At 37.6% G+C, this 27,997-nt stretch overlaps 1 protein-coding gene across 4 annotated transcripts; it reads right to left on the reverse strand.

The window, feature by feature from the left end:
- Positions 1–1,264: 1,264 nt before the first annotated feature.
- LOC111161927 (non imprinted in Prader-Willi/Angelman syndrome 2) lies at positions 1,265–27,997 on the reverse strand. Of its 4 annotated transcripts, none has more exons than XM_022526000.1 (8): positions 27,737–27,997; positions 26,833–26,966; positions 20,095–20,157; positions 15,062–15,293; positions 13,527–13,583; positions 8,258–8,348; positions 6,951–7,111; positions 1,265–2,759 (listed from the first exon to the last, which is right to left on the reverse strand). In XM_022526000.1, the coding sequence occupies exons 4-8, from the start codon at positions 15,198–15,200 to the stop codon at positions 2,125–2,127; spliced, it is 1,083 nt and encodes a 360-aa protein (XP_022381708.1). In that variant the 5' UTR covers positions 15,201–15,293; positions 20,095–20,157; positions 26,833–26,966; positions 27,737–27,997; the 3' UTR covers positions 1,265–2,124. The 4 variants fall into 4 exon arrangements, with proteins under 4 accessions (XP_022381708.1, XP_022381710.1, XP_022381709.1 ...); XM_022526002.1 differs by having other exon boundaries at positions 27,732–27,997; XM_022526001.1 differs by lacking the exon at positions 20,095–20,157.

Raw genomic sequence — 27,997 nt, forward strand, 5'->3', positions numbered from 1 at the left:
TGCCATATGGCTTTGGAAATGGAACACTAAAATCCATCATACATGCTACTGAAGATAAAGTCTGTGAACTACTCCATTGGACTCTTTAACCTTGACTTACTATGAAACAGAACTGTTCATTACCAAGTTACCTAAATATGTTGCTTTAGGTAATGTGACTAACACTGGGGCCAGCATTCTGCCACAGACTGAGGGTAGTATCTGCTCACCCTATACTGAAGTATAGACTATGAGGAATTATGATTAATGCCTAAAATTAACTGATTCATATTACTAAATTCTCTAAGACCCCATTATAAACCAAATTTAAATATTTATTAAACATTAATGCAATTTCCAGTGCTATTAAGATGTTGAATTAAGGGGGCGCCTGGGTGGCTCAGTGGGTTAAAACCTCTGCCTTCAGCTCATGATCCCAGGGTCCTGGGATGGAGCCCCGCACTGGGCTCTCTGCTTAGCGGGGAGCCTGCTTCCCCCTCTCTGTCTGCCTGCTCTCTGCCTAATTGTGATCTCTGTCTGCCAAGTAAATAAATAAAATCTTAAAAAAAAACCTTATTAAAAAAAAGATGTTGAATTAAGAATTTATATTAATATATATATAATTCTGAGTGCCATATCACAGCCATGGGGGTGAAAATTGGTTCTTACTCTATTAGGTAAGAAGTACAGATATATAGTACATAAACACACAGTATATCTGTGATATTAAGATTACATGGGGGAGGCAATTAGAAAAAAAATGTCTACAAAGGCTACTTAGAGAATTAAAAAATGCTGGGGAAAGGGATTTTATTTTGTGAAACCTGGAGACCATTAACTCTGCCCTAATAAAGCCAGTGGAGAGCTGTGTGGCAGGACACCATCACTACAGTGTGGCTCTGGCAATCTCCTGGCAAGGACAGTGAGGCACCAGTGGTGACTGGTTACACAGTAAGGATCAAGCTGTATTACCTTGGGCAGGCGCAACACAATGGGAGCAAGCCCATGTTCTTCCTGCAACCTAGGTGGAAATGGTTTACTTTTTTAAACCCAGTTGATTGCTATGATGATAGGTTCTGAAGCTGGATGAAGTTCATTATACTAGTCTACCTTTTTTGCATACATTTGAAATTTTCCATAAACATTTTTTCATGGACATTTTTAAAAGACCAAAATATACAATGGTCTGAACAAACACTAAAGCAAAGTAAAATACTGGGTACAAAGAAACCGTATTTTATAACCACCTTGTTTGTTCTAAGCATTCAGACTTAGAAAAGAACTGTTTCAATTTGTCTTTTTATTATAACATGAGCTAAATTTAAGAAATTAGTCTTTTGACTTTATTTCCCAGAGTTGTTAGAAGATCTTAATGACAATATAACTCATTATGAAAATACACTGAAAAGTACAAGAGCTGATGTAAAATGGTAAATCAAGATTCCAAGTATCAAGGGATTAGAGTAAGTAAAGAATGAAACCAGTCAGGCTGCAGCCTGACATATGTAGGATGCACTGATTTAGCAAGGTGCCATCAAGGAATAGGAAGACCATCAAATGTGGGGTGATAAGTCACAGTGTGAGAAACATCTCCCATGGGGCAAGTTCCTACCCTTTATTGTTTGGTAAATTTGAGTTTTTCTTCATTTCATAACTTAGGATTCTCTTAAACTTAACATTTCAAAATTAAAAAAATTCATCAAACAGGAGTCATTCTTATAGGTAAGGTAAATCACAGGATAAGGTATTAGGAAAATTTTGTTCCTTTTTAAATCAAAAAGCCTTCAAATGGTCAGGGATTGATGGACTGGGGATGACAAATGTACATTTCAGATTTTAATTACCAATGAAAAAATAAAGCATTTTTATCGACTTAAAACTGTCAGTGCATTTAGATTGTGGTGAAAGAAAAATTTAAAATACCTCTATAATAATACAATGTTAATAGAAATTGGCCATGTACTGAGGTCATTTTAGTGAGCTACCATCATATAAATATAATAATTTCTTGGTCCAAATCAGTGAAACTTGTAAAAGATTGTCTCCAGAGAACATTTTTTGAGAACAATGCTTTTTCAGACACATTCTGATATTCAAATTCACTTGATAACACAATTACAGATTAGCCTTTTAATTACATTTTTCTTAAAAAGCTGTGAGATTTCCATTTCTTCGGGAGATATTTTCACCACTGTGTTGTTCAATTCCACAGGTCAAGCTTTCTTCATTATTATTAAGAACTTCATACATGTTAGAGAGATTGCCATTCATTGCTTTTTCGTCTTTTCGAAAAGACACAGGGAGACTTGCTAGACTAAAGCTGACGTCTTTAAAGGCATGCAACAAGAATATTCCCACAATGATTGTAAAGAAGCCACTCAAAGTACCAATGACATCATCAATAGGCATATCTTGCCATTCCTTAAAAAGGATAGCTGAACAAGTTAAAACTGATGTTGTAAAGAATACATAATATATTGGAGTCACAATGGAAGTGTTGAATATATCCAGGGCCCTGTTCAGGTAATTAATCTGTGTGCTCACACAGACTATAAGGCTCAGCAGCAGAATCCAGGCCAGGGGATGTCTTAGCACAGGTTTTCCAGCAAACAGCTCTTTGATAGCAATGCCCAGGCCCTTAACACAGGAGACTGAAAATGCTCCAATTACAGAGCAGATTGTTATGTACACAAGAATGTTTGTCTGTCCATGGCGAGGTCCCACCACGAAGATTAGTATCAATAACACAATGACCACAAGTGTTGCAAAGACCACAAAACCTGGGGGAGGCAAAGAAAAGTTGTATTTAGTCAAATGTGTAAGTACTAAAAAAAAAACCCCTGAGAATCCAAAACAAATATTAAATCAATAGGAAGGAGAAAAGATGTGACCTTAAAATAAATATTTTCTTCCTTTTGCTGCCCCAGCAAAAGTATACTCATAAAAATTTAGTTAGATGTATATACTGGAAGATTACACTATGCTTCATATTCATAAACTGTTACTAACATTTTTAACATCGCATTTTAGGGCTCATGATAATTAGATCACAGAAAATGGAGATGAGGCTGATTTGCAGCCATCCACTCTAGAATAGCTCACTACTTTCCACCCACTGGAATGCCCTAACTCCAAGAATGGAAACAAACTAATGGAGAGAAATCATGAGATGACCTTGAACACTCAAAAATTTACAGATGCTATAAAGAACAGCAGTTAAAATTCAAGTTTGTCCTAAAAGGAGTACGTTTCTCAAATTCTTAGAGACAACCACTGGGGTAAATAGCAAATCAGTAAGAGAATCAAAAATACTGTCAGGTTCTGGCTGAATGTGGAGAACTGAACCCAGCATGGTAATAGTGAACGATGGTGTAGCACCATGGCCCATCCACTTTTCTCAGCAATTTGCACACATTAAATCCTCACATTTAATCCTCACATCCACTCTATAATACAGATACCATCATATGCATTTTGAGATGAGGAAACTGAGCCACAGTAAGTCATGAATTTACTCTGTTCCCTCCTTAAACTCTGCCAATAAAATAAATAGTAATAGGAATCTTAAAGAAGCAAACATACAAAAACAAGAACAGGTAGAGGAGGTGATAGTAACAATATTATGGAAGCCAGAAAGCAGAAGAAAAACTCATAACTGTACAACACATCCAAAAAAGCCGAATCCCACATCAACAATGATGAAAGATGGGAAAGTAACTCAGCTTGCAGCACGGAACACTCCGAAGATACAATGGATCTCTGGAAGCGGGGTAAAGGAGAGACAGAAACAGGAGACCTGACTTCAAGTCTATTAAAGAAGCATTAAAATCCAGGAACTCTGCTCAGTTCTGAACATCTAAGGGACTGCCACAGCAAACTGGAGCACTCTGGCCAGCTGAGTGCGTAGGTAATACACTAAAACAGGGGGTTGGGGTAAGGTCTGTATCTGTGTTCATGTTCTTTCCCACTCAACTCCTAGGGCTCGGGCAGGAGGCTTTGCTGGGGATCTGACAAGTCTGATTTCAGAAGGCACCCAAGGTTCACCAGGAGAAGCACCAAAACAAGAAAAACACAAAACCTTTGTTTACTCGGTGTAGACAGAGGAAAACTTGGGAACACATAAATTGCCATGCCACAAAAATAATAAAAACTACTATTAATAAATCTTCAGAAAAATACTGATGAAATGCCAGAGCAATAAAAGCAGCTGGAACTTGAAAGATGAAAATCTGGAGAAAAAGATAAGATCAACACTCACCTCTGCTTTCTCCCTTGTGATGACTGCAGGGATAAGGACAGGCATAAACTCCAGCAGAAAGTGGTGACCTGGAGCTTGTGGAAGTGTCAGTAGACTAGGTAAAAATAAAAACGGCATTCTGGGCTGCCTAAGCAGCTGGGATACAAGGGGCCAAGATTCCAGAAAGGAAGGAGCTGAAGTGAAGTGGAGCCCAAATTTCTGTATGCAACGCCCCTTAAGGCATTTGTGGGAAGAGAAGCTAATATGCCTAGGTTTTTAGAAACCAAATAGACAGCCTGGTAAAAATGCCAGAGAGCGGAGAGAAGACACGTGCAGTCTTGGAATGCTGATACAGACACTGCCATTAAAAGTTCACCCAGGTGGATGGTCCAAGTAAACATCCCAGGGTATCAGCTGAGAGTCTATGATTAAGAAATACAGGCAAAATGGAAAGAAACCAGCCTCAACAAAGAGGGAAACAACACTTCAAGTTAAAGGTGATCCGCAGGGCGCCTAGGTGGCTCACTGGGTTACCCTGTATCAGGCTCCCTGCTCAGCAAGAAGCCTGCTTCCCCTTCTCTCTGTCTGCCTCTCTGTCTACTTGTGATCTCTGTCAAATAAAAAAATATTAAAAAAAAAAAAAAGAAAAAGTGATCTGTGGTACTTGTATCTGTCCAACAAAAAAAAATTTAGGTTTTTTCTGAAGGAATAAAACATCACTTAGAGCCTTTACACTTTTTAATATTCTATGTCCAGCATTTAATCAAAACTGCCTAAAGACAAAACTAAATGACTAAAGCAAAAGAAAAAACAGAGCCCACAAACAATCCCAATATTGAAGTTTGCAGAAATACTTTTAAATAACCAGGTCTCTTTGGGGACTTGCTGTACAACACAACACATGTGGGTAACAATAGTATACTGTACATCTGCAAAATGTTGAAGGTGAATTTCACGTTTTGTTTGGTTTTTTTGACACATACACACACAACCAAAGAGCAAAAGCAAGCTCTTGGAAATTAAAAATGTAACAGCAGAAATAAAAACTCAAAAGGGCTGCAAAGACAAAATTGAGGAAATCTCCCTGAAAGCAGAGCTAAAAAAAAAAAAAGCAGTAAAAACAGGAAGATGAAAAAAAATAAATATTATGTATTATATATATATAAATTATTATATATTTATATAATTATAAAATATATAAAAATATATAATGTAAATACACCCGTACATATACACACACATATATACGTATATACGCATATATACACTTACATACATACGTATACACATATATGTATATATACACACGTACATATATACACACATATATGTATACATATATACACATATAAAAATATATAACGTAAATACACACGTACATATATACACACATATATACGTATATATACACGTACATATATATACGCATATATATGTATACGTATATATATATAAAAATATATAATGTAAATATATATAATATATATACATATACATATATGTGTGTATATATGTACGTGTGTATTTACATATTTTTATATGTATATACCTATACATATATATGTGTATATATGTACGTATTTATATATATTGTGTGCACATGTGTATGTGTACATATGTGTATATATATGTACGTGAGTGTACATGTTCGTGCATGCACACGTGTCTATATGAAAAGTCACTGTATATTTCAGGAGGTCCAATCAACAGAAGAGTAAGAAGAATTTTACAAAGAGAAAAGAAAGAATATCAAAGAACAAATTTGATTTCCTAGAAAGACATTTCCAAATTTTAAAAAAATCCGTCAAATACCTAGCACAATGGATAAAAACTAGCCCACATCTAAGTACCTCAGTGGAAAATTTCAGATGATGAGGGCAAAGAGGACATCCTAAAGGTTGCTAAAGACAAAATATGGTTAACATATAAAAGATAAAGAATTGACTGTCATTTCTTAGCAACACTGGAAGTGAGAAGACAATTGAGTTCACATGGACTAAAGACATTTTTATATATACAAGGACTTTAAGTCTCATCTCTTCTGTGCCTTTCTTGTCTCCCACAATAGCAGCTCCAACCAAAATGAAGGAGCAAACCCAGGATTCAGAGCCAAGAAAAAAGTGAAGGGGATCCCTTCAGGATGCTGATGAAGAAAAGTCCACAATAACAAATGTGCAGGCAGCTCAACATACCAGCCTGGACTAAGGCCAAATAAGATTTTGGGAGAAATTTCCAGAAGAGATGAAACTGCAGAATACCTAATGTGTTTGAAATTACTGAGGGTAGAATTAAGACCACTGGAGTAGAATTTTAAGACAGATTGATAAATTCACAGAAAAGTGATCAAAAAAGATAATTATCAGTTAAGAAAAAACATAAACAAGGAAGGAAAAGTAGTTGTATATGTCTAAGCTGGGAATAAAAGCTATATAATGACTATAATGTAAATAAATCATTTAAACAAAAACAGGCAGATACAGTAGGTAGAAGACACACAGATGATGCCTAAAGCCAAGAATAGCAGCACTTTAAGCATGTTACTTAGAGACACAGAGTTAAAGAACAAAATAAACAAGGCATCTGGAGCTGGTAGGAGAAGAAAATGACCATTATTTTTCATAATAAGCCATGTAGAACAATTTGCCTCTTTATATGCACATAAAATTTTGGTTAAAATAAAAACTAAATTAAAAAGTAAAATGCTGAGACTGATAAAGCTTTTCTTGTTTCTTACCTGGATCTCCCAGCTTGTGAGACATTTCATTTAAAGTCTCAATCTCTTCTTCTTTCGGAGCATGAATGACCATAACTGTAGATCCTAAAATACTTAGCAAACATCCAATTTTCCCATGAAGATTAAGTCTTTCATTTAGAAAGTATGAAGAAAGAATGGCACTAAAATGGGGGAGGGGAGTGGAGAACATTAAAATTATCAACTACTTTTCTCATTTTTTAAAAATCGACACAACATAGAATTTAAATTATTAAAAAACTAAAACACTACAAACTTGTGAAGGTTCTCCGGCTTTCAGAAAAGGTAAAGAAAAGGCACATTCAATCATAAAATGGAAGTTTCCAGCAAAACAATGGAACACTAAACCAGTATAGTTCCCATATTTCTACTGTAGAAAATCAGTATGAAATTCACAATAAATGGAAGTGCAATACAAATTTATAATCTAACTAAGACTCTATGTCCAAACCAATGCTTAAAATTTACTCAACTTTAATTTATCCATACTGGTTGATGCAGCCTTTCTATGTGTTCGTGTCATTCTATATAATTTGCCTATTAAATGAAAAAATTTTAATACTTAAAAGCCAGTTTTAACCAAATCTAAAAAACATATAATGTAAACCTATAAATATGACATAACACACAGAAAATTAAGGGTAAAAGACATGTACCACAATGTATCTTTTATATACTAGATTATATAGTATCTTGAAAAATTATGTAACTTAAATATAAATACTGACTTATACACACACACACACACACTACCCTGGGGGAAACAAAGACTTAAAAAAAATCTATCAAAAACTTTGAGAATAGTAACCAAAATCAAAACTTCAATATGGGCTTTGCTGTTTGGACTAATCATTAAAATAATAGAAAAAGGACAAGTTTTGGACTGCTCCTTCCAAAGGGGTACCCCCAGAGCAGTCTTCAGAGGTACACAACCTTGCACCAATCATTGGTTTACTGTAGGTATGGAAACTGACTTATCACCAACCACCATTTTACCAAAGTGTCTGTGTCTCAAATGTTAAGTGCTGTGACAAGTCAAACTTGAAATTTTAAAAAATTGTAAAAAAAGCGAGACAAAGCATGGGAGCATATTTTCTGCTACAAATTGACAGCACGCCTGTGCACAAAAGAGAACCCTTTAAAAGCAATTACTACACAGCTTAAAAAAAAAAGTTCTCAAGATTGTTTAAATGTCAATTATGCTGAGCATGTGCAATTAGATGGCACTGAATGCTTTATGGACTAATATACTGACTACTGTTCCTACATAAGAAGCATAGCATCCTTACCTTACTAGGACGCTGAGAGCTCCTAATGGAGTCACTAGGGTGGCTGGTGCAAAGGCATATGCAGCAAAGTTAGCCACCTCACCGGCTCCCACTTGGAGATAGATAACAAAAGAAAACTCTCAGAACAAATCACTCAAAATGAAAATGCCTATATGTTATTTTCATATACAGTTGACCCTTGAACTTACCAGGAGTTTAAACTTTCAGGATCCACTCAAGTGGATTTTTAATTGCACTGTAAGTGTATTTTGTATGATTTTCTTTCCTCTAGTTTATTGTTTAGAATACAGTATATAATACTTATAACATACAAAGTAAGTGTTAACAAAAGCCTTTGCTAAGGCTTCTGGTCAATAGTATGCTAACAGTAAAGCTTCTGGGAGTCAAAAGTTATATGCAGCTTTTCAACTGCACAGCAGGTCACTGCCCCAACTACCATGCTGCTGAAGGGTCAAAGGTACATTTATATTTTTTATATGCTATTTCAATTGTATTTAGTAATTTCTTTATTTTTTCCCATCTACTCATAAGGGTTCTCCTGTAAATTATCAACATTAGAACAGAATCCAAACCAATTAGAAAAAATAATAATCTGTAATTTTAATTGAAGAGAACCAATTTATCTTACATATAATTTTTTTTAATTTAATAAATACTTATACCCTATCACAACAAACAGAAATCAATTAAAAGCAGCTAAAACTGTGTGAAAACATCTCTCCTAAGTCTTTTTCATTAGTTTGTTTTTTTTTTAACCCAACTCATATTTAAAAGACATCCTTAGGTACCTACAATGGGCCAGATGCTGTTCTAGGATCAGGAAACAGAGCAGTAAACAAAACAAAAATACTGTTCTCCTGGTGCCTGGGTGGCTCAGTCAGCTAGGCATCTGCCTTCGGCCAAGGTCATGATCCCAGAGTCCTGGGATGGAGTCCTGCCTCCAGGTTCTGCTTGTCCCTCTCCCTCTGCCCCTCCCCCCTGCTTCTGCTCACTCTCTCTCTCGTGCTTTCTCAAATATTTTTAAAAAATGAAAATACTGTTCTCCTAAAAACTTAAATTTTAGTGAAGGAAAATAGGCAAAATATATGTCAAGTACTTAACATGAAGTGTACAAAGGAATGGAGTGTTGGTGAAGGCAGCCCTGGGATCAGAGGTAGCCAGGGCCCCATGGTACACAACCTTTGTGAATCCTGATACAGATTTCATCTGAATTGAAAAGCCACTAGGGAATCTTATGCAGGGGAGGTAATCTTACAGAAAGATCACTTATGGCTACTGTATTTTCCAAAATGGTTATATCAAGTTTCATGGAGCAGAATTTGATAGCTCCCTTTGTCCCACTTGGTACAAAAAGTTGCTAATCTGTTAATGGAAAATGGAATTATTTTATTATTCTTTCCATTTGCATTTCCCCTTTTCATGTGTTCACTGGCCAAGTAAAATCTTTTAGTGAAGCAGCTGGTCAACTATTTTTCCTGTTGGGCTCTTAAGCTATTTGTTTTCTCTTACTCATATGAGGTAATTCTTTACATATTTCGGACATGAAACTTCCGTGGGTTAAAAACATCAGTCCTTTTTTTTTTTTCTTACTTTCTGTAATTTGCCTTTTCATTCTTTTATACTCTTGACCAGAAGTTCTTAATTTTAACATCAAATTTTAAAATATTTTCCTTTGTGGTAGGTGCTTCATACAAATTGTATGAGAATAAGTTTTTTAAAGATTTTATTTATTTATTTGAGAGAGAGAGATCACAAGTAGGCAGAGAGAGAGAGAGGGAAGCAGGCTCCCCTCTGAGCAGAAAGCCTGATGCAGGACTCGATCCCGGGACCCTGAGATCATGACCTGAGCCGAAGGCAGAGGCTTAACCCACTGAGCCACTTAGGTGCCCCAAGAAATCATTTTTATTTAACTATTCTTTAATTCCAGTATAGTTAACATACAGTGCTATTAGTTTCAGTGTACAATATAGTGATTAGACAATTCTATACATTATTCAGTGCTTAAGTGTACTTTTAATCTCCTATATTACCCATTTCTTGTATGAGAGATCTTTCTCGAAATTCTTTTAGTGTTCTACCTTTCACATTTAAGCTTATGAACCACCTGGAGTTGCTTTACGTATGGAGTGCAGTAGAAATCAAACTGTAATTTTTCCATTATGGATTGTTACAGCAATATTTATTGTAAAGCACATTTCCCTATTTCAATACCACCTTTGCAATAAACACACTGTGTGTGGGTGTTTTAGGGTTCTCCATTCTATTCTACAGGTTTATGTATTTTGACATGCTACCATACTGACTTAATTAGTGCAGCTTCATAATAAAGCTCGATGCCCGTATAGCAAATACTTTCACCTCTTACGAATATCTGCTTAAGGAAACAAAAGCAAAACTGAACTTTTAGGACCTCATCAAGATAAAAAGCTTCTGCACAGCAAAGAAAACAATCAAAAAACAAAAGGCATGGGACGCCTGGGTGGCTCAGTTGGTTAAGCGGCTGCCTTCGACTCAGGTCATGATCCCAGCGTCCTGGGATCGAGTCCCACATCGGGCTCCTTGCTCGGCGGGGAGCCTGCTTCTTCCTCTGCCTCTGCCTACCACTCTGTCTGCCTGTGTTCATGCTCTCTCTCTCCCTCTCTCTCTCTCTAACAAATAAATAAATAAAATCCTTAAAAAAAAAAAAAAAAAAAAAGGCAGCCCACAGAACAGTAAGATACTTTGTAAATCACATACTAACAAAGGGTTAGTATCCAAAATCTCTAAGGAACATACCAAACTCAACACCCAAAAAACAAATAATCTAGTTAATAAATGGGCAGAAGACATGAATAGACACTTTTCTAAAGAAGACATCCAGATGGCTAAGAGACACGTGAAAAGATACTCAACATTACTCATCATCAGGGAAATATGAATCAAAACCACAAGAAGATACCACCTCAAACCTGTATGATCTAAAATTAACAACACAAGAAACAAGATTTACTGAGGATGTGGAAAAAGGGGAACCCTTTTGCCTGTCGGTGGGAAAGTAAACTGGTGTAGTTACTCTGGAGAACAGGTTACAGGTTCTTCAAAAAGTTAAAAAGAGAACCATCCTACAATCCAGCAATTGCACTTCTAGGTATTTATCCAAAGGATACAAAAATACAGATTCAAAGGGGTACATACACCCCCCTTATTTACTGCAGCATTATCAACAATAGCCAATCTATGGAGAGAGCCCAAATGTCCATCAACTGATGAATGGATAATGAAGATGTGGTATGTATATACAATGGAATAGTATTTTCAACCATCAAAAAGAATGAAATCTTGTCATTTGCAATGACATGGATGGAGCAAGAGTGCATTATGCTAAGTGAAATAAATCAGAGAAAGACAAATACCTTATCTCACTCATATGTGGGATTTAAGAAAGAAAACAGATGAGCATAAGGGAAGGGGGAAAAGAAAGAAAGGAGAGCAGCTTAATGGTAGAGAACTGAAGGCTGACCAAGGGAGGTGGGTGGGGAATGAGCTAGATGGGGGATGGGTATTAAAGAGGGTACTTGTGATGAGCACTAGGTGGTGTATATAAGTGATGGATCATTGAGTTCTATTCCTGAAACCAATATTGCACTGCATGTTAACTATCAAAATTTAAATTAAAAAAAGAGGGGCGCCTGTGTGGCTCAGTGGGTTAAGCCGCTGCCTTCGGCTCAGGTCATGATCTCAGGGTCCTGGGATCGAGTCCCACATCGGGCTCTTTGCTCGGCAGGGAGCCTGCTTCCCTCTCTCTCTCTCTCTCTCTCTGCCTGCCTCTCCATCTACTTGTGGTCTCTCTCTGTCAAATAAATAAATAAAATCTTTTAAAAATAATTAATTAATTAATTAATTAATTTAAAAAAAGAGTTCGCTTTACTCGGACTTCTGTACTACCATACAAATTTTACTTATTTTTTTAAAATGTGTTTTGAATTTTTAGGGTAGTCTTTTTTTTTTTTTTTCCAATTTATTTGAGATAGAGAGCATGAGCAGGGAAGAGGGGCAGAGAGAGAGAGGAAAAAGCAGACTCCAAGCTGAGCAAAACTCGATCCCAGGACCCCAGAATCATGACCTGAACCGAAGACAGATGCTTAACTGAGCCACCCAGGTGCCCTACTGTACAAATTTTAAATCAACTTACCATCTGCCACATGACCACGTACAGTTTTAAATGGAATAGCATTTAACCTGTCACTATGGAAATGATGACTTTCCAATAATGAATCTTTCAACTCATGAAAATAATATATCCCTCTATTTGTCTTCTTTTTCTCAGTAATGATTTCATTTTCTCCACAGGTATCTTTCTCTTCTTTTGTTACATTTATAATTAAATAATTCCTGTTTTTAAAAATTATATGAAAATGGTACCATTTTAACATTTTTTTAAAGATATTTATTTATTTGAGAGAGAGAGAGAAGGAGAGCAGAGAGAGAGAATGAGAGAAGCAGACTCCCCACTGAGCAGAGAGCACAATGTGGGACTCGATCTCAGGACCCTGAAATCATGACCTGAGCCGAAGGCAAATGCTTAACGGACTGAACCACCCAAGTGCCCCAACATTTCATTTTCTAATTGCTGCTCGTAATGCAGCTTAGTTTTATACGTTGACTTTATATCCAACACTTAATTAAATCTTAGTTTATCTGTATATTCTTTGGAATTTTTATACAGGATATAAATATACAGGATATACAGGATATTTTAATACAGGATATTTTAAACAGGATATTTTACTAACAAAGTTACCTCTTAAACTGAGAATCTTAAAAAAACACATAGGTTTATCAGACATATTTCAATCAGACAGGTAAAAGAAAGTCTTCTCATTCAAATTAAATAAACTATTAAACTGCTAAATGACTTTTACTGGCTTCAATTTTATATATTTTGAGTACTATTCATTAAAAAAGCAAGGATTTATTTAAAAATTGTAAAAGTGCTAGAGGCACCTGGGTGGCTCAGTCGGTTAAGCAGCAGACTCTTGACTGACTCAGGTTGTGATCTTGGGGTGCTGGATTCCAGTCCAGCATCAGGCTCTGTGCTCAGCAGGTAGGCTGCTTCAGGATTCTCTGCCCCTCCCCACCCTTACTTGCTCTGTCACTCTTTCTCTAGAATAGATAAATCTTAAAAAATTAAATAAACAAATAACAATGTGCTAATAAGAGGCAGTATTAGTATGTGCAAATATTTTAATATACAACTATAAAATATCCTTGAAATGTTCTCTATACATACTTGATAGCAATCCAGCCCACCACAACCATTCTTTAAGATATGCATGGCCACCTTGACCTGCAAATGAAAAAGTAAAATTTAGCTTTTTTGGAAGATTATCAGACTCATAATTTATGACAACTACTAGCAATTACAGATTTTGAAATATCTCATTTGTTGATTATTATTATTTTGAATAAAGGTTCCACCATGACTGTGTAAGGGGATTTCTAAAATAATCTTTTTATGATTATCTTAGAAAAGGGGATGAGGATCATGACAATGTTAAAAATTTTTAGGTTTGCACTATACTGTCGAGTAAAAGAATTAAAATCAATGCTTATTTTCAGTCTATGCATCATTCTTTTGTTTTGTGAACTCAGCTTCAATAAACAAAGAAAAAGAACCAGTAAGAAGTAACCCAACTTCAAATAAATTAGTCTGAATGTGGATAAGCCATATAGGTGTGGGTTAGTCCCACTTATGAGGAAGTAACCTTGGAGAAGGGGTTTTATATTGACCATACATAAAAAGACTGAGCATTCATCACAGTCTGGAGCTGCCAGGATCCCCATCTTCCTATTTGACTTTCCTCCCAAAAAAATTAATAAAATCAGGAAGCAATTGGTACTTAAGCCATTGTCCAAAAGAAAAGCCAATGCAAATGAACCCTTTGACAATCATATCTATCATGGACAATGAGAGTACCTGCCTTAAGACAAGAATGAGGAATATACTTATTCAAGCAGCATATGCTAATACTTTCTTCTCTGCCCACTAACAGAGGCTACTATTTAAGACTGATTAGCTCTGGCCATAAAGATAGCACAGGAAAGAGGAAGAAGTTCGATTTTTTTTTTTTTTTTTTTTTTTTTTTACTGCCAAAGCAGGTCTTCCTGTGAGGTCAGAATCGGGTTTGGAACTAAAGCAGAGGCTGAATGACAGAACATGACCAGAAAGCAATATAATGCTGTCATGAATGCACCAAATGAAGTCAGAGTGGGGTTTTATCACACTGAGTATCCCCCAAAGTCTCATGACTTGTCAGCAGGACAAGTCTGGGGAAATAACCTATATCACCCTTCAGAAAAATCACTGAACAGAATACTCTTTAACCGTAGTAAGCCTTCTCTTTCCTTCATGTCAATTTGAGATCATCAGGTAAAATGTCTTAAGGTAAAAGTAAAACTTCAGTAACCTAGATAAAAAAATCCTAGGCTTCAGTAATATTCTGATTCTGTTCATAAACCCTTATCTCCTTCACTACAGACATAACAAAATTTAAAGATAAGGCTGGATGCTAATTTGGCCTTGGTCCCTATTTCCACTTTGATAATAACTGCAGAAGTTAATAGCTTATTTTGACATTGTCTCACTTTTAATTTTCCTCATCACAAAACTGATGTCTGATTCTCTATAAATATTTACAAGGCTTGCAAAGTTCAAAGTTTCAAATATACTAAGTAGGAACAAAGATATGGTTGTCTACCAACAAAGAACCTGAGTACACAAGCACACACTGATGTCATTTCATGGTCACATAGGACACAGCCTACCTGCTCTCATGGAGCCTTTCCTGGCAAGTCGAAGAAGACCTTTTTTTTTCAAAATAAAACTCCCGCCAATGAAAATGCTGGAGCTCATAGCCAATCCCAGACCAATGTAAAAGTCATATTTTCCACGGCCCTGGATCATTTCGTTTGTTACTAAAGAAGTTCTTGTGAATCACATTGATCACAAAACAGAGAAAGCACTGGTGCTGGAGGCAGGACTATGCAATCTTCAAATCTAAAAAATGCAAAACAAAACAAAACTTGATTTTTAAACAGAATGATGATAATCCATATGTAATTCAAAAATTTTACTCCACTTCTCCACTCATAAAGGAGTATTTTCATCACTACCATTGATAATATATTTACCATTTATAATTTACCACCAATGTAAAATTATATTTCTCATACTTATGGCAAAAGATGGGATTGTGATGTAAGGCCATACTTAAAAACCAAAATCATAAAATCAGAGAACAGACTGGTGGTTACCAGAGGCAGGGGTAAAAGGGTGACAAAAATGGGTGAGGGGGTAGAGAGGTGACAGAAATGGGTGAAGGTGGTAAAAAGATATAGTTATAAGTTTGGGGATGTTAATGTACAGCATGGTGACTACAGCTAACAATACTGTATTACATATTTGAAAGTGGCTAAGAGAGATCTTAAAAGTTCTCATCATAGGAAAAAAAATTTGTATGTGTGATGTTAACTAAACTTACTGTGGTGATCATTTTACAATATACATATAATCACTATGTTGCATACCTTAGCTAATACAATGTTATATGTCAACAATAACTCAGTAAAACTGAAAAAAAAAATAAAAATACAACTACTTTTATATGCCAATACTGTTTAAAATTTAAATTGGTTTTATGAACTCTAGTTTCATATTTAAATGTCTCCTGTCTTAGCTGACAGTTCCCAGTAACAAAACTTTGCTGTTAAGAAAAAAATTTCCACAGAATGAAAAATCAGGCATGAGAATATACAAATCTAGTTTATCAATACATTTACCAATTTCATGTGTCCTTTTTGAATAATGTATACAGAGAAGCTCGGAGTTTTCTCATGAATACACCTTCTTCTTAGAAATCTACGTAAACAAAGTCCTTCTATAAGGCCAGTATTACCCTGATCCCAAAACCAGGCAAAGAGCTCATCAAAATAGAGAATTATAGACCAATAGCCCTGATGAACATGGATGCCAAAATCCTCAACAAGATCCTAGTCAATAGGACCCAACAGAACATTAAAAGGATTATCCACCACAACCAAGTCGGATTTATTCCTGGGATGCAAGGGTGGTTCAACATTCGCAAATCAATCAACATGATAGAGCATATTAATAAAAGAAAAGACAAGAACCGTATGATTCTCTCAACTGATGAAGAAAAAGCATTTGACAAAATACAACATCCTTTCCTGATTAAAACTCTTCAGGGTGTAGAGATAGAGGGAACATTTCTCAATTTCATAAAAATCATCTACAAAAAGCCCACAGCAAATACCATTCTCAATGGGGAAAAGCTCTTCCCTTAAGGTCAGGAATATGACAGGGATGCCCACTCTCACCACTATTGTTCAACATAGTACTAAAGTCCTAGCATCAACAATCAGACAACAAAAAGAAAATGCATCCAAATTGCTAAAGAAGTCAAACTCTCTCTCTTCACAGATGACATGATACTTTACGTGGAAAACCCAAAAGACTCCAACCCCAAATTACTAGAACTCATACAGCAATTCAGCAATGTGGCAGGATACAAAATCAATGCACAGAAATCAGCTGCTTTACTATACACTAACAATGTAACTGCAGAAAGAGAAATAAAGTAATCAATTCCATTCACAATAGCAACAAAAACCATAAGATACCTAGGAATAAATCTAACCAAAGAGGTTAATATACTCTAGTAACTACAGAAGATTTATAAAAGAAATTGAGGAAGACACAAAAAGATGGAAGAACATTCCATGCTCACAGATTGGAAGACTAAACATTGTGAAAATGTCTATCCTGCCCAGAGCAATCTACAATTTCAATAGTACCCCTATTAAAATACCATTGGCATTTTTCAAGGAGCTGGAACAAACAATTCTAAAATTTGTATAGAACCAGAAAAGACCCCCAAATCGCCAAGGGAATGTTGAAAAAGAAAATCAAAGCTGGGGGCATCATGCTGCCTGACTTCAAGCTATATTACAAACCTGTGATCACCAAGACAGCATGGTATTGGCACAAAAACAGACATATAAATCAACGGAACAGAATAGAGAGCCCAGAAATGGACCCTCAAGTCTATGGTCAAGAATCCGAAAAATCAGGAAAAAATATCAAATGGAAAAAAGAGTCTCTTCAATTAAGTGGTGCTGGGAAAACAGCTACATACAGAAAAATTAAACTGGAGCATCTTCTCACACCACACACAAACATAAATTCTAAATGGATGAAAGACGTCAATGTGAGACAGGAATCCATCAAAATTCTAGAAGAGAACATAGGCAGTAACCTTTTAGACATCAGTTGCAGCAACTTCTTATGTCTCCAAAGCAAAGGAAACAAAAGCGAAAATGAACTACTGGGACTTCATCAAGATAAAATCTTCTGCACAGCAAAGGAAACAGTCAACAAAACTAAGAGGCAACCCATGGAATGGGAGAAGATATTTGCAAATCACATTACACATAAAGGGCTGATATCCAAGATCTATAAAGAACTTCTCAAACTCAATACTCAAAACACAAATAACCCAGTCAAAAAATGGGCAGAAGACACAACAGACACTTCTCCAAAAAACACATACAAATGGCTAACAGACACACGTAAGAATGTTCAATATCACCAGCCATCAGGGAAATACAAATCAAAACCATAAATAAGATTCCACCTTACACCAGTTACAATGGCAAAAATTAAAAAAAACAGGGAACAAATGTTGATGAGGATGTGGAGAAAGGGGATCCCTCTGACACTCTTGGTGGGAAGGCAAGCTGGTACAGCCACTCTGAACAACAGTAGGGAGCTTCCTCAAGATGTTAAAAATAGAGCTACCCTATAACCGGGCAATTACCCTACTAGGTATTTACCCCAAAGATACAGATGCTTTGATAAGAAGGGGCACATGCACCCCAATGTTTATAGCAGCAATGTTCACAATAGCCAAACTGTGGAAGCCAAAATGCCCTTCAACAGATGAACAGATAAAGAAGCTGTGGTACATACATACAATGGAGTATTATTCAGCCATGAGAAAGGATGAATACCCATCATTTGCATCAAAATGGATGGAACTGGAGGGGATTATACCAAATAAAGTAAGTCAATCACAGAAAGACAATTATACTATGGTTTCACTCATATTCCTTATGCAGAACATAAGGAATACCACGGAGGACCATAGAGGAAGGGAGGGAAAACTGAAGGGGGGAGAAATCAGAGGGAGACACACCATGACAGACTATGGATCCTGGGAAACAAAGAGAGGGTTTCGGATGGGGGGAGCATGGGAGGATAGCTAACGGGATGATGGGTATTAAGGAGGGGACATGGGGGGATGCCTGGGTGGCTCAGTCCGTTAAGCTGCTGCCTTAGGCTCAGGTCATGATCCCAGGGTCCTGGGATCAAGTCCTGTATTAGGCTCCTTGCTCGGCAGGGAGCCTGCTTCTCTCTCTGCCTCTGCCTGCCTGCCACTCTGCCTGCTTGTGTGCTCTCTCTCGGTCTGACAAATAAATAAATAAATAAATAAAATACTTTAAAAAAAAAAAAAGAGGGGACCATGGGTCATGATGAACACTAGGTGTTATACACAACTAATGAATTACTGAACACTAAACAAAAACTAATGATATACTGGGGTGCCTGGGTGGCTCAGTGGGATGAAGCCTCTGCCTTTGGCTCGGGTCATGATCCCAGGGTCCTGGGATCAAGCCCCGCATCGGGCTCTCTGCTCGACGGGGAGCCTGCTTCCTCCTCTCTCTGTGCCTGCCTCTCTGCCTACTTGTGATCTCTGTCAAATAAATAAATTTAAAAAATCGTTAAAAAAAAAAAAACTAATGATATACAGTGGCTAACTAAACATAATTTAAAAAATAAATAAAAAATTCTCTTGCATTAAAAAAAATTTATGTAGATAAAAGCAAATGGTAATTTATTTCTTATTTAGCCTATTTGGACGTATGCAGATTTATCATTCGTCTTTATCATTTTGTTAGCAGAGGATGATGATTCTAGCAGACAGAAATTTGCCAGGGTGCAAGTGTGATACTGACAGACTTTTCAGAGAACATGATGGCTATGGACCTAGAAGGCTCGAGCCACAAGACCAGATAGGAAGCAGAGGCTTACCAAAGACTGCACATTTTTTTTTTCAAATGGCCAACTCATGAACACTGCTAACAAATGAACTAAAGCAAAGTGCAGAAAGCAGAGGAAAAAACATTACTCAGCAACAAGGTTTAGGATTGGTTATAACTGACTACCAGCCCAACTTTCTGGTATTTTTAGTACCACAACTACTGAGTTCCAGAACTAATCTGCAATTCAGTAGGATCCTCACACATTAACCCTTGCTGACCAGACAAGTTTTTCTGTTCTTCAGGTTATGAGGTTCTGGCCTTTAGCAAAAGCAACTTCCTATTCACCTAGCCCCTCAATTATGTTATCCATTTACTCAAATAGTATTTACCAAACAAATGCTGTGTGCATTAAACGTGCTAAGCTCTATGGATAAAATAGTGATAGCTAAATTTTAGTCTTCAGTGGGGAGACAGACGAAAGGCAGTTAAATAATGGGTGATAATGTTCTGTAATAATGGAAAAGATATTCACACTGAGATGACATTGACAATGGGGCCAGTGTTTAGATTTGCCTGTTGAGTCACATTATGGTTCCTGGAACACTTCATAAGAACGGTCCTTCCCACCCCCACTCATTTGGGGCGTGGCCCCGTGGCTTACTCCAATAGGAGGTAGGTGTGACAGGACTGCCAGTTCTGAGTGTACATATAAAGAGAACCTTTGTATTTTTGCTTACCCTTTGGCACCCTTCCATTACGTGCAGAGCAAAACACAGAGTCATCCCTGCTGACCTAAAGACCTGTGAACACAATCACAAATGCTTATTGCTAAATGCTATTGAAATAGCTAACTTACATACCTGAATAGGCCTATTACGGGGTAAATATAAAATTCCCATCGGAATTTTGAAAAGCCAAAACTTGTCTGCATAAATGGGGATCAGTGGTAAAGATGGGTGGTAGGCACACCCAGGGTTCACTGTATCGTTCTCTCTACTGCATGTACTATGTATGTCTGGACATTTCCATATTAAGGTTTTTAAAACACAGACTGTTTCCCAAGAGTTGCAAGGACGTCAGGGCAGAACCGACTAACAAGGGGCACCTATGTGGCTCAGTCCATTGGATGGCCAACTCGTTTGATAATGAGTTCAGGCCCTGTGCTGATGTGGAGCCCACAGGAAGGGAGAAGGGAAGGAGGAAAGAAAAAAAGAAACCCTAACAATCTGAAAAGCAAAGTCACCCCACAATCTAGAACAAGATAATACTGAAACGTGGAAAGAACTCAAGTCAGGGAGGTGCTCTGAGCTTTTTAAGTATCAGTCACAATACGGATGAGATTAGCTGTCTACTTGACACCTTTCCAGAATCAATCCCTCTTACAATGTATTTGGAGAAGTACCCCCAATCCTCTTAATGCCATCTTAAAGCAAGAATATGCATTCAGGAAGTCTAGTGGGAAATTTGGAGACTCAGTCCTGCCTCTAGCTGGGTGCATGACCTTGAATGAGTCACAACCTTAACATACACACTAACAAAAGAAACTAAACAATCTATAAAGTTACTACTGATTTTTAAATTTAAAATAAAATAAACTATGGTCTCTTTATATGCCAAACATTGGTAACCTCAAGCCTCATCAGCCTGCCTCTGGAATAATTCTGGACTGTGACAATCAGTATGGATGAAGACATAAACTTGCAGTGAAAGTAGGAGGCAGATAATTTGGGAACAAAATGGTTAGCAGCAAGAATTACTTATATAGGGCGCCTGGGTGGCTCAGTGGGTTAAGCCGCTGCCTTTGGCTCAGGTCATGATCTCAGGGTCCTGGGATCGAGTCCCGCATTGGGCTCTCTGCTCGGCAGGGAGCCTGCTTCCCTCTCTCTCTCTCTCTGCCTGCCTCTCTGTCTACTTGTGATCTCTCTCTGTCAAATAAATAAATAAAATCTTTAAAAAAAAAAAAAGAATTACTTATATAGACTATAAAAAGACTATTAAAACAACAAGAAAGTGTGTTTACAGTGTTCCCACTACATCTAAATGACTGGCTTAACAGTGTTTACGACCCAGTTTCCCTCACCAGACTGCCAGCCCCTAGACTCGTACAAGTCACCTTTTTAATCCTGTGCACCTAGCTATCTGGCAGTCTCAAAAACGTATTTTAATATATGTTTTCTGGGTTAATATAGACAAATGGAAATAATTATAACTAGCCCTAAAAATAAAGCTGTGTCATTTAGATCAGCATCTTAAGATGTAACAACCTTCTTACAGCCCATAAACTTCTTAAAGCTGTAAAAAGTTGCTCAAGTATGTTGGGAAGTGATAGCACTACATACAAGTGAAAATGAAAATAATAAAATCTGGGAAAATGGGAGTAAAACCCAGCTACCAAACACTGCACCCCACTCTCTATTCCAATGACCATGGGTCACCTAAGATTCTTCAAAGCACACCTTAATGTAAAATCAACTCCTTTAACTATTATCATCATCAAGCAATGTTAATTATCATGTGAATTCTACTGAGGAAATGACTACTACTTAAAGTTCCTTGATCTATAAAATTCCCCTTTTGAAGGTCTGAAGAAAATGAACTGAAGTGTAAGTCTGAATATTCTGGAATCAATAAAATGTAACTTTATTATCTGCAAAAATGATACCCAGAAACAAGTCAGGTTTATCTACAATTCCAATCCCAGTATAATGATAGCCTCACAAATCCAAATTTAGACTGTACTTACATAAACCTGACTTTCAAATACCAAATGTGTAACTATTAATTTAGTAATATTTAATTTATTAACACTTAATGTTAACTTGCACTATGTGCAAATTACATACATGCAGTATAAGGTCAAAAATTAAGATTCAAGCTATTGGCAGACTCAGTCAGCAGAGCATGCCACTCTTGATCTTAGGGTTTTGAGTTCAAGCCCCATGTTAGATGTGAACCTACTTAAATAAATCACTCCCTTTAAAAAAATTTTAAAAAATAAAGATCCAATATTCTGTGCTGCCTTGACATCAGGTAAAATGGGGAGGGCTTTTAATGGCCTGATAATGAGGTCCCCTCCCCACTCTGCTCCTGTAGATAAGGTCCCAGAGCCAAATACCTTCCTTGGCGTACCTGGCTAGCTCAGTCAGTAGAGCCTATGACTCTTGCTCTTGGGGTCATGAGTCTGAGTCCCACTCTGGGTGTAGAGATTACTTTTTAAAAAGAGGCTAAATAACCCTTCTTATTGTGGAGACCTGGCATATTTCCTGCTTATATCCAAGTACTAGGCTTCACTGCCCTCCCAGACTATAGAATTATTTTAAAGCAAGCCAATCACATTCTCCTGCAGGATCCAAGGGGTGCACCTCAAACACTTGTTACTCAAGGCCTACATTCCACAGCAACTCATTCTTTACTCTGCAGTCCCCCACCACCACCCCTTGTGGCCCTGTGCAATGTACCATGTCCTTCTGCCTGGGCTAAGTGAGATTAATAAACCACCTCACTCTCATGTACCCAATGTCATGTGCCATGGGGAAGGAATTCTAGCCCTATGAATAAGGTGAAAAAGAGGTGATTAAAACAATACATTATAATAGAATCTTATTCATTTTATCTTAAAGTCATTGAAAGTTCATTGTTCTTAACATGTACCTATGTATCCCTATATATGAATTTTCTCCGTATTTATTTTACATAGAATTTCATGATGCTATTTAAAATCTATTTTCTTCTTTTTACCTATTCAATGTATTTATTTATTTGTTTGACAGAGAGCAAGAGAGAGAGAGATCACAAGTAGGCAGAGAGGCAAGCAAGGGAGGGCGGGGGGGCGGGGTCAGGCTCATGACCTGAGCCAAAGGCAGAGGCTTAACCCACTGAGCCACCCAGGCGCCCCTTCCTTTTATCTATTTATTATAGAAAATTTTGAACACACAAAAGTAGACAGAAAGCCTTTTTTGACAGGTTGGTCAATGTTATGCTAGTTTTGGAGAGTTGCAACAATCCCACTCACTTACCAACACAGGACCAAGGCTCCCTTCAGACAAGTATCATCACTGCCCCTGATACACCACAGCCCTCCTGTCCTCCCAATAAAGCCTGCTCTTCACTCAACACCAGTTCACAAGTCAAGCTGTGCTACAAAGACTTCTTCATTAGCCCAAAGGCATTTCTTTCCTTTGCACTTATTTTTAGTCAGCCTTATAAAATTAAAGTCTCAATTACTCTCCTATCTTTGAAGATAAAAGGTACTTAAAGCAATGACTTTGGTTCGTAGTGGTGGTTTTCCTACCCCACAAAAGGTACTCATTTAAGTGGCAAATCTGATTTCTAAGCCTTTATATAATTAAGGTTATCTGTTTGTTCACTCATGGAACTATACCAGTGTGGTGGTGGGCAGAAGGGGGTGGGGGTAGGGACAAACAACATAGAACCTGCAAACCCTCAAATTATAAAGCAGTCTTCACCACTAAACTAAGTAAATTAATTTTCTCATTTGTTTGAAAATAGGACATCAGCGTGAATGTCCTAAAAGGAATGAGTTTGCTTCACTATTCTCAGATCTGCTCCCACTCTAGAACTATAAAGGTCAATCACAGCTGGGAGAGCCTAAAACAGATTATCTTTTATTCTTAAGGATTAACTATGAAGTAGGGCCAGGTTTAAGGGCAGCTAAACAAGAAAACTTGCTAAGTTTCACTTCAACTATTTTCCTAACCCAGAGAGAACAAGCTCCAGATGGTAACCTGCCCATCTTACCTCTCAGGGGGACATAGGTGGAAGGACCCCTCCCACACTCCTCCCCTCCAAGCTGTTGTTATTACTTACATGTGGCCATCTGTTCAATATGCATATACGGGGCAGCTCTAATGTGCCAACTTTGTAGTCATAAAGATGATCACAAGTCCCTGTCCTCAAGGATTCCACAGCTGGGTGAACTGAAAACTCTGAAAATGACCCATTTTAATTTTAAACAAAATTTTAAAGGCTTAGAATTTCCAGCTTGTTCGGGGCGCCTGGGTGGCTCAGTGGATTAAGCCTCTGCCTTCGGCTCAGGTCGTGGTCCTGGGGTCCTGGGATCGAGCCCCACATCGGGCTCTCTGCTCAGCAGGGAGCCTGCTTCCCCTTCTCTCTCTGCCTGCCTCTCTGCCTACTTGTGATCTCTCTGTCAAATAAATAAATAAAATCTTTAAAAAAAAAAAAAAAGAATTTCCAGCTTGTTCTTTCTAAATTTTAATTTTAATTGAATTCTCATAGCTTATTTTACTAATATTTATGAATATTTATGTTAACTTTCACTAAATACAAGTTACATTGAAAATGAAATAAATAAATTTTAAAATAAAATTCTGAAATTGGTCTAATTCTAAAACACAGAGAACACATAACTTAAGGAACAGGAAAAAATAAACTAGTATTCTAACATCTATAAGGTAAGCTGAAATTAAGATTTGCTTTGCAAAATGACTAACAATAGGCAACACAATTACCAAAATTTGATAATTTTTAAGAATATACCAACAGTCGGGACGCCTGGGTGGCTCAGTTGGTTAAGCAGCTGCCTTCGGCTCAGGTCATGATCCCAGCGTCCTGGGATCGAGTCCCACATCGGGCTCCTTGCTCAGCAGGGAGCCTGCTTCTCCCTCTGCCTCTGCCTGCCATTCTGTCTGCCTGTGCTCGCTCTCTCTCCCTCTCTCTCTCTGACAAATAAATAAATAAAATCTTTAAAAAAAAAAAAAAAAAGAATATACCAACAGAAATACATTTACAGCTTTAAACTTGTCACAGCATTTTTACCATTTCATTTTCACAAAAACTTGAAAAAGATACATGGTGAGGGCCCCATGATTAGAAAACAGGGACAAAGGTATTAAGCAACTTCAGCAGCTGGATTCTCCTTATTTGCCTTGCCCACTGGAGTCTCCATTTAGTCTCAGAAGTGGAACACAAGCAAGTGGCAGCTCCAACCAGACTTTCCATGTAGGTCATCATCTTCCTCCCCAATCTGTTCCTCCTTGTATTATGACCATGGCTTCTCCATCCTCATTACCCAAACTGGATACAAGGGCCAAGAGTGCTAGATGGACTACCTTTGTGAAATACAGCCTTGCACCTCCATGTCTCTCCCAATGCTCATCCAGCTTCAATAAATGATGCTGTCACACTGCTCTATAAAACCCATCTGTGCCATCTCATTCTCTGGCTACCCTTTGTTTAAAGAAAGAAGCTCAAATTTTGTAATCCACTAAGACCTTTCACTATTTGTTCCAAATCTAACTTTTGAATCTTATTTCCCAATACTATATTTCATATACCTTGTATTCCACCCAAGGTCAACACACCACTCCCATTCTTACTTACTCCTTTTCGTCCTCCCTATCTTTGTTTACATTATTCCTTTCATCTTTAAGGAGCCAATTCAAAAGGCACCTCCACAATGAAGCCCTGCTTGAAATCTGCAAGCCAGATTAACCAACCTTTTCTGAATTTCCTGGCCTTCAACCTACACTTCTCTTTGTACATTTTCCTAGCCTGTATTACAGTTACTTATATATATTACTTATATCCATTTCACTGTGGGCAGGTGCTTATCTCATTTACTCAGCCAACAAACATTTACATGAATACATACTATGCACTGGGAATGGGGATATAGCAGTGAATAAAACAAACCAAATTAATGCCTTCATGGAGTTTACCTTGTGTTGGAGGTAGGGCAAGACAATAAAAATAAATGAGAACATTATTTTAGAAGGTGGTAAATGCTATGGTTAAGGGCACTGGGGAGTTGGGTTAGGGGACTTCTATTTAACCAACGAACTAGGTTGGTTAAGAGGCCTAGTGGAGAAGGTAACATTGAGCAAAGGCTTCAAAGAAACAGGAAAAAGAATAAAGCAGAGAAAAAAATGCAAAGGCAGAGAGGTATGAACTGGTATGCAGTTTTCTAGGAAAAGAAAGGCCACTGTGGCTGACACTGAGCGAACAAGGGTAAGTAGGATACCACTGCACGGTATTTTTATATAAAACAAATATCCTAAAAATAAGTGTAATTCTTTTAATATTTCTAATAGTAATAGCTACCACTTACTGCACACACCTGTGAAGCACTGTTCCAGGTTACTGAATCACATTATTTCTAATACACGCAATGAGAAGAAGGTATCATTATCCCCACCTTACAACTAAAGAAACAAAACTTCCATGAGGTTAAATCACATGTAGAGGAACACAGAGAAAGTTACACAGCCTGAAACAGAACCTAAATATCCTGGACTCTATTTCTATATGGGCAGCCCACACTGAAGGAAAACTTTAAGAGCTCTTAATCTTTACTTCTGTTTGGTTTCCACTACTTTAATATTTCCAATCTCTTATTTAGCTCATTATTTTTAAAAGCAGTACTTATAAATACTACAGAACCTAAATCTCCAACCCTAATTTAGCAACATTAGTTATAAATTAAAATTTTAACTTACATGTAACTTTAATATGGTCTCTTAGGAAAAAAAGTCTGGAAGCAGTCAGAGATGACTTATTCACTTTCATTTCCTTGTAAATAATACTCTTTATTCTCATTTACAGTTTTAAACCCTGACAGAGTAGCTCCGGCCTGGAAAGAAGAAAATACAGGAGTAGGCAAAAGGACTACATAGTTACTAAATACTTAAAAAAACTGGCTACTAGCCTGCATACTCGTTTTACTTACCAACGTGAAACCTACTCATCCAAGGACAACACACTGCTTCAACAGATAACTTACTCCAATGAAACAAATATCTCTATTCTTTCATATGTCCTTTTATTACTTTTAATATTGCCTTTATTACTAGTTAGGCATATGGCATATAGAGGGTTTCTAGAAATACAACTAAAACATAATCCTGTATTAAACGAACTGAAAAACCTAGTGAAGAAACTAAACAGACACAAACACAAAACTAATAAAGTTTTGTACAGTTGTAGGGAGAGGAAGACAGGATTAAGTGACTTTATAAAAGTTAGGAATTAAAACAGTTATGTTCAAAACGTTACGGCAGACTCCTAAGGCTTGTTCAGTTGTCAGTTAATTATCTCCGCAGTAGCTGAAACAATCTAAAACTCACCACAACAAAAAGGAACTATTTGAATGAGCTTAATGAACACGCGCCCGATACGGCCAAGTCAGGCTTCCAAGGGATTTAATAGCAATCCAATTCACGGCGGGATTACTCGATGCAGGATGAGAAAAAGCCCTTCCATTTCTGAACACACGTGTCCCCAGGGCAGAGAAAAGCGCCCCTGAAGGGCCCCTACCAACCCAAAACCGGCAGAGTCGCCCAGTTAGCCCCTTCGCGCTTGCCTGAGAGAAAGAAAGAAAGAAAGAAAGAGTGGCCACCTCACCCCAGCTGGAGGCCGGCCATGCGGCTTCCCCTCCACTATTTGGCCCTGGTCACCTCCGCTTACACGCCCACACAGGCCGCACGGGCCGCCGCCTCTTGAGCTCGCGCGGCCAGCGCCTTCGTCGCCGTACAGAAGGAGGTGAGAGCATCCGGTGCTGCAGCCGTGAGCGCCGCCTCCTCCATGGGGGAGCGACGAGGAGAGCCTGCCCCGGACGACCTGCGACCCCCGCTGCGGTCAGGACCAAGGGCCGTAGCGAAGAGC

This window comes from Enhydra lutris, unplaced genomic scaffold (assembly GCF_002288905.1).
Source record: "Enhydra lutris kenyoni isolate GAN:26980312 unplaced genomic scaffold, ASM228890v2 scaffoldscaffold87, whole genome shotgun sequence".
NCBI classification, from domain to species: Eukaryota; Metazoa; Chordata; class Mammalia; order Carnivora; family Mustelidae; genus Enhydra; species Enhydra lutris.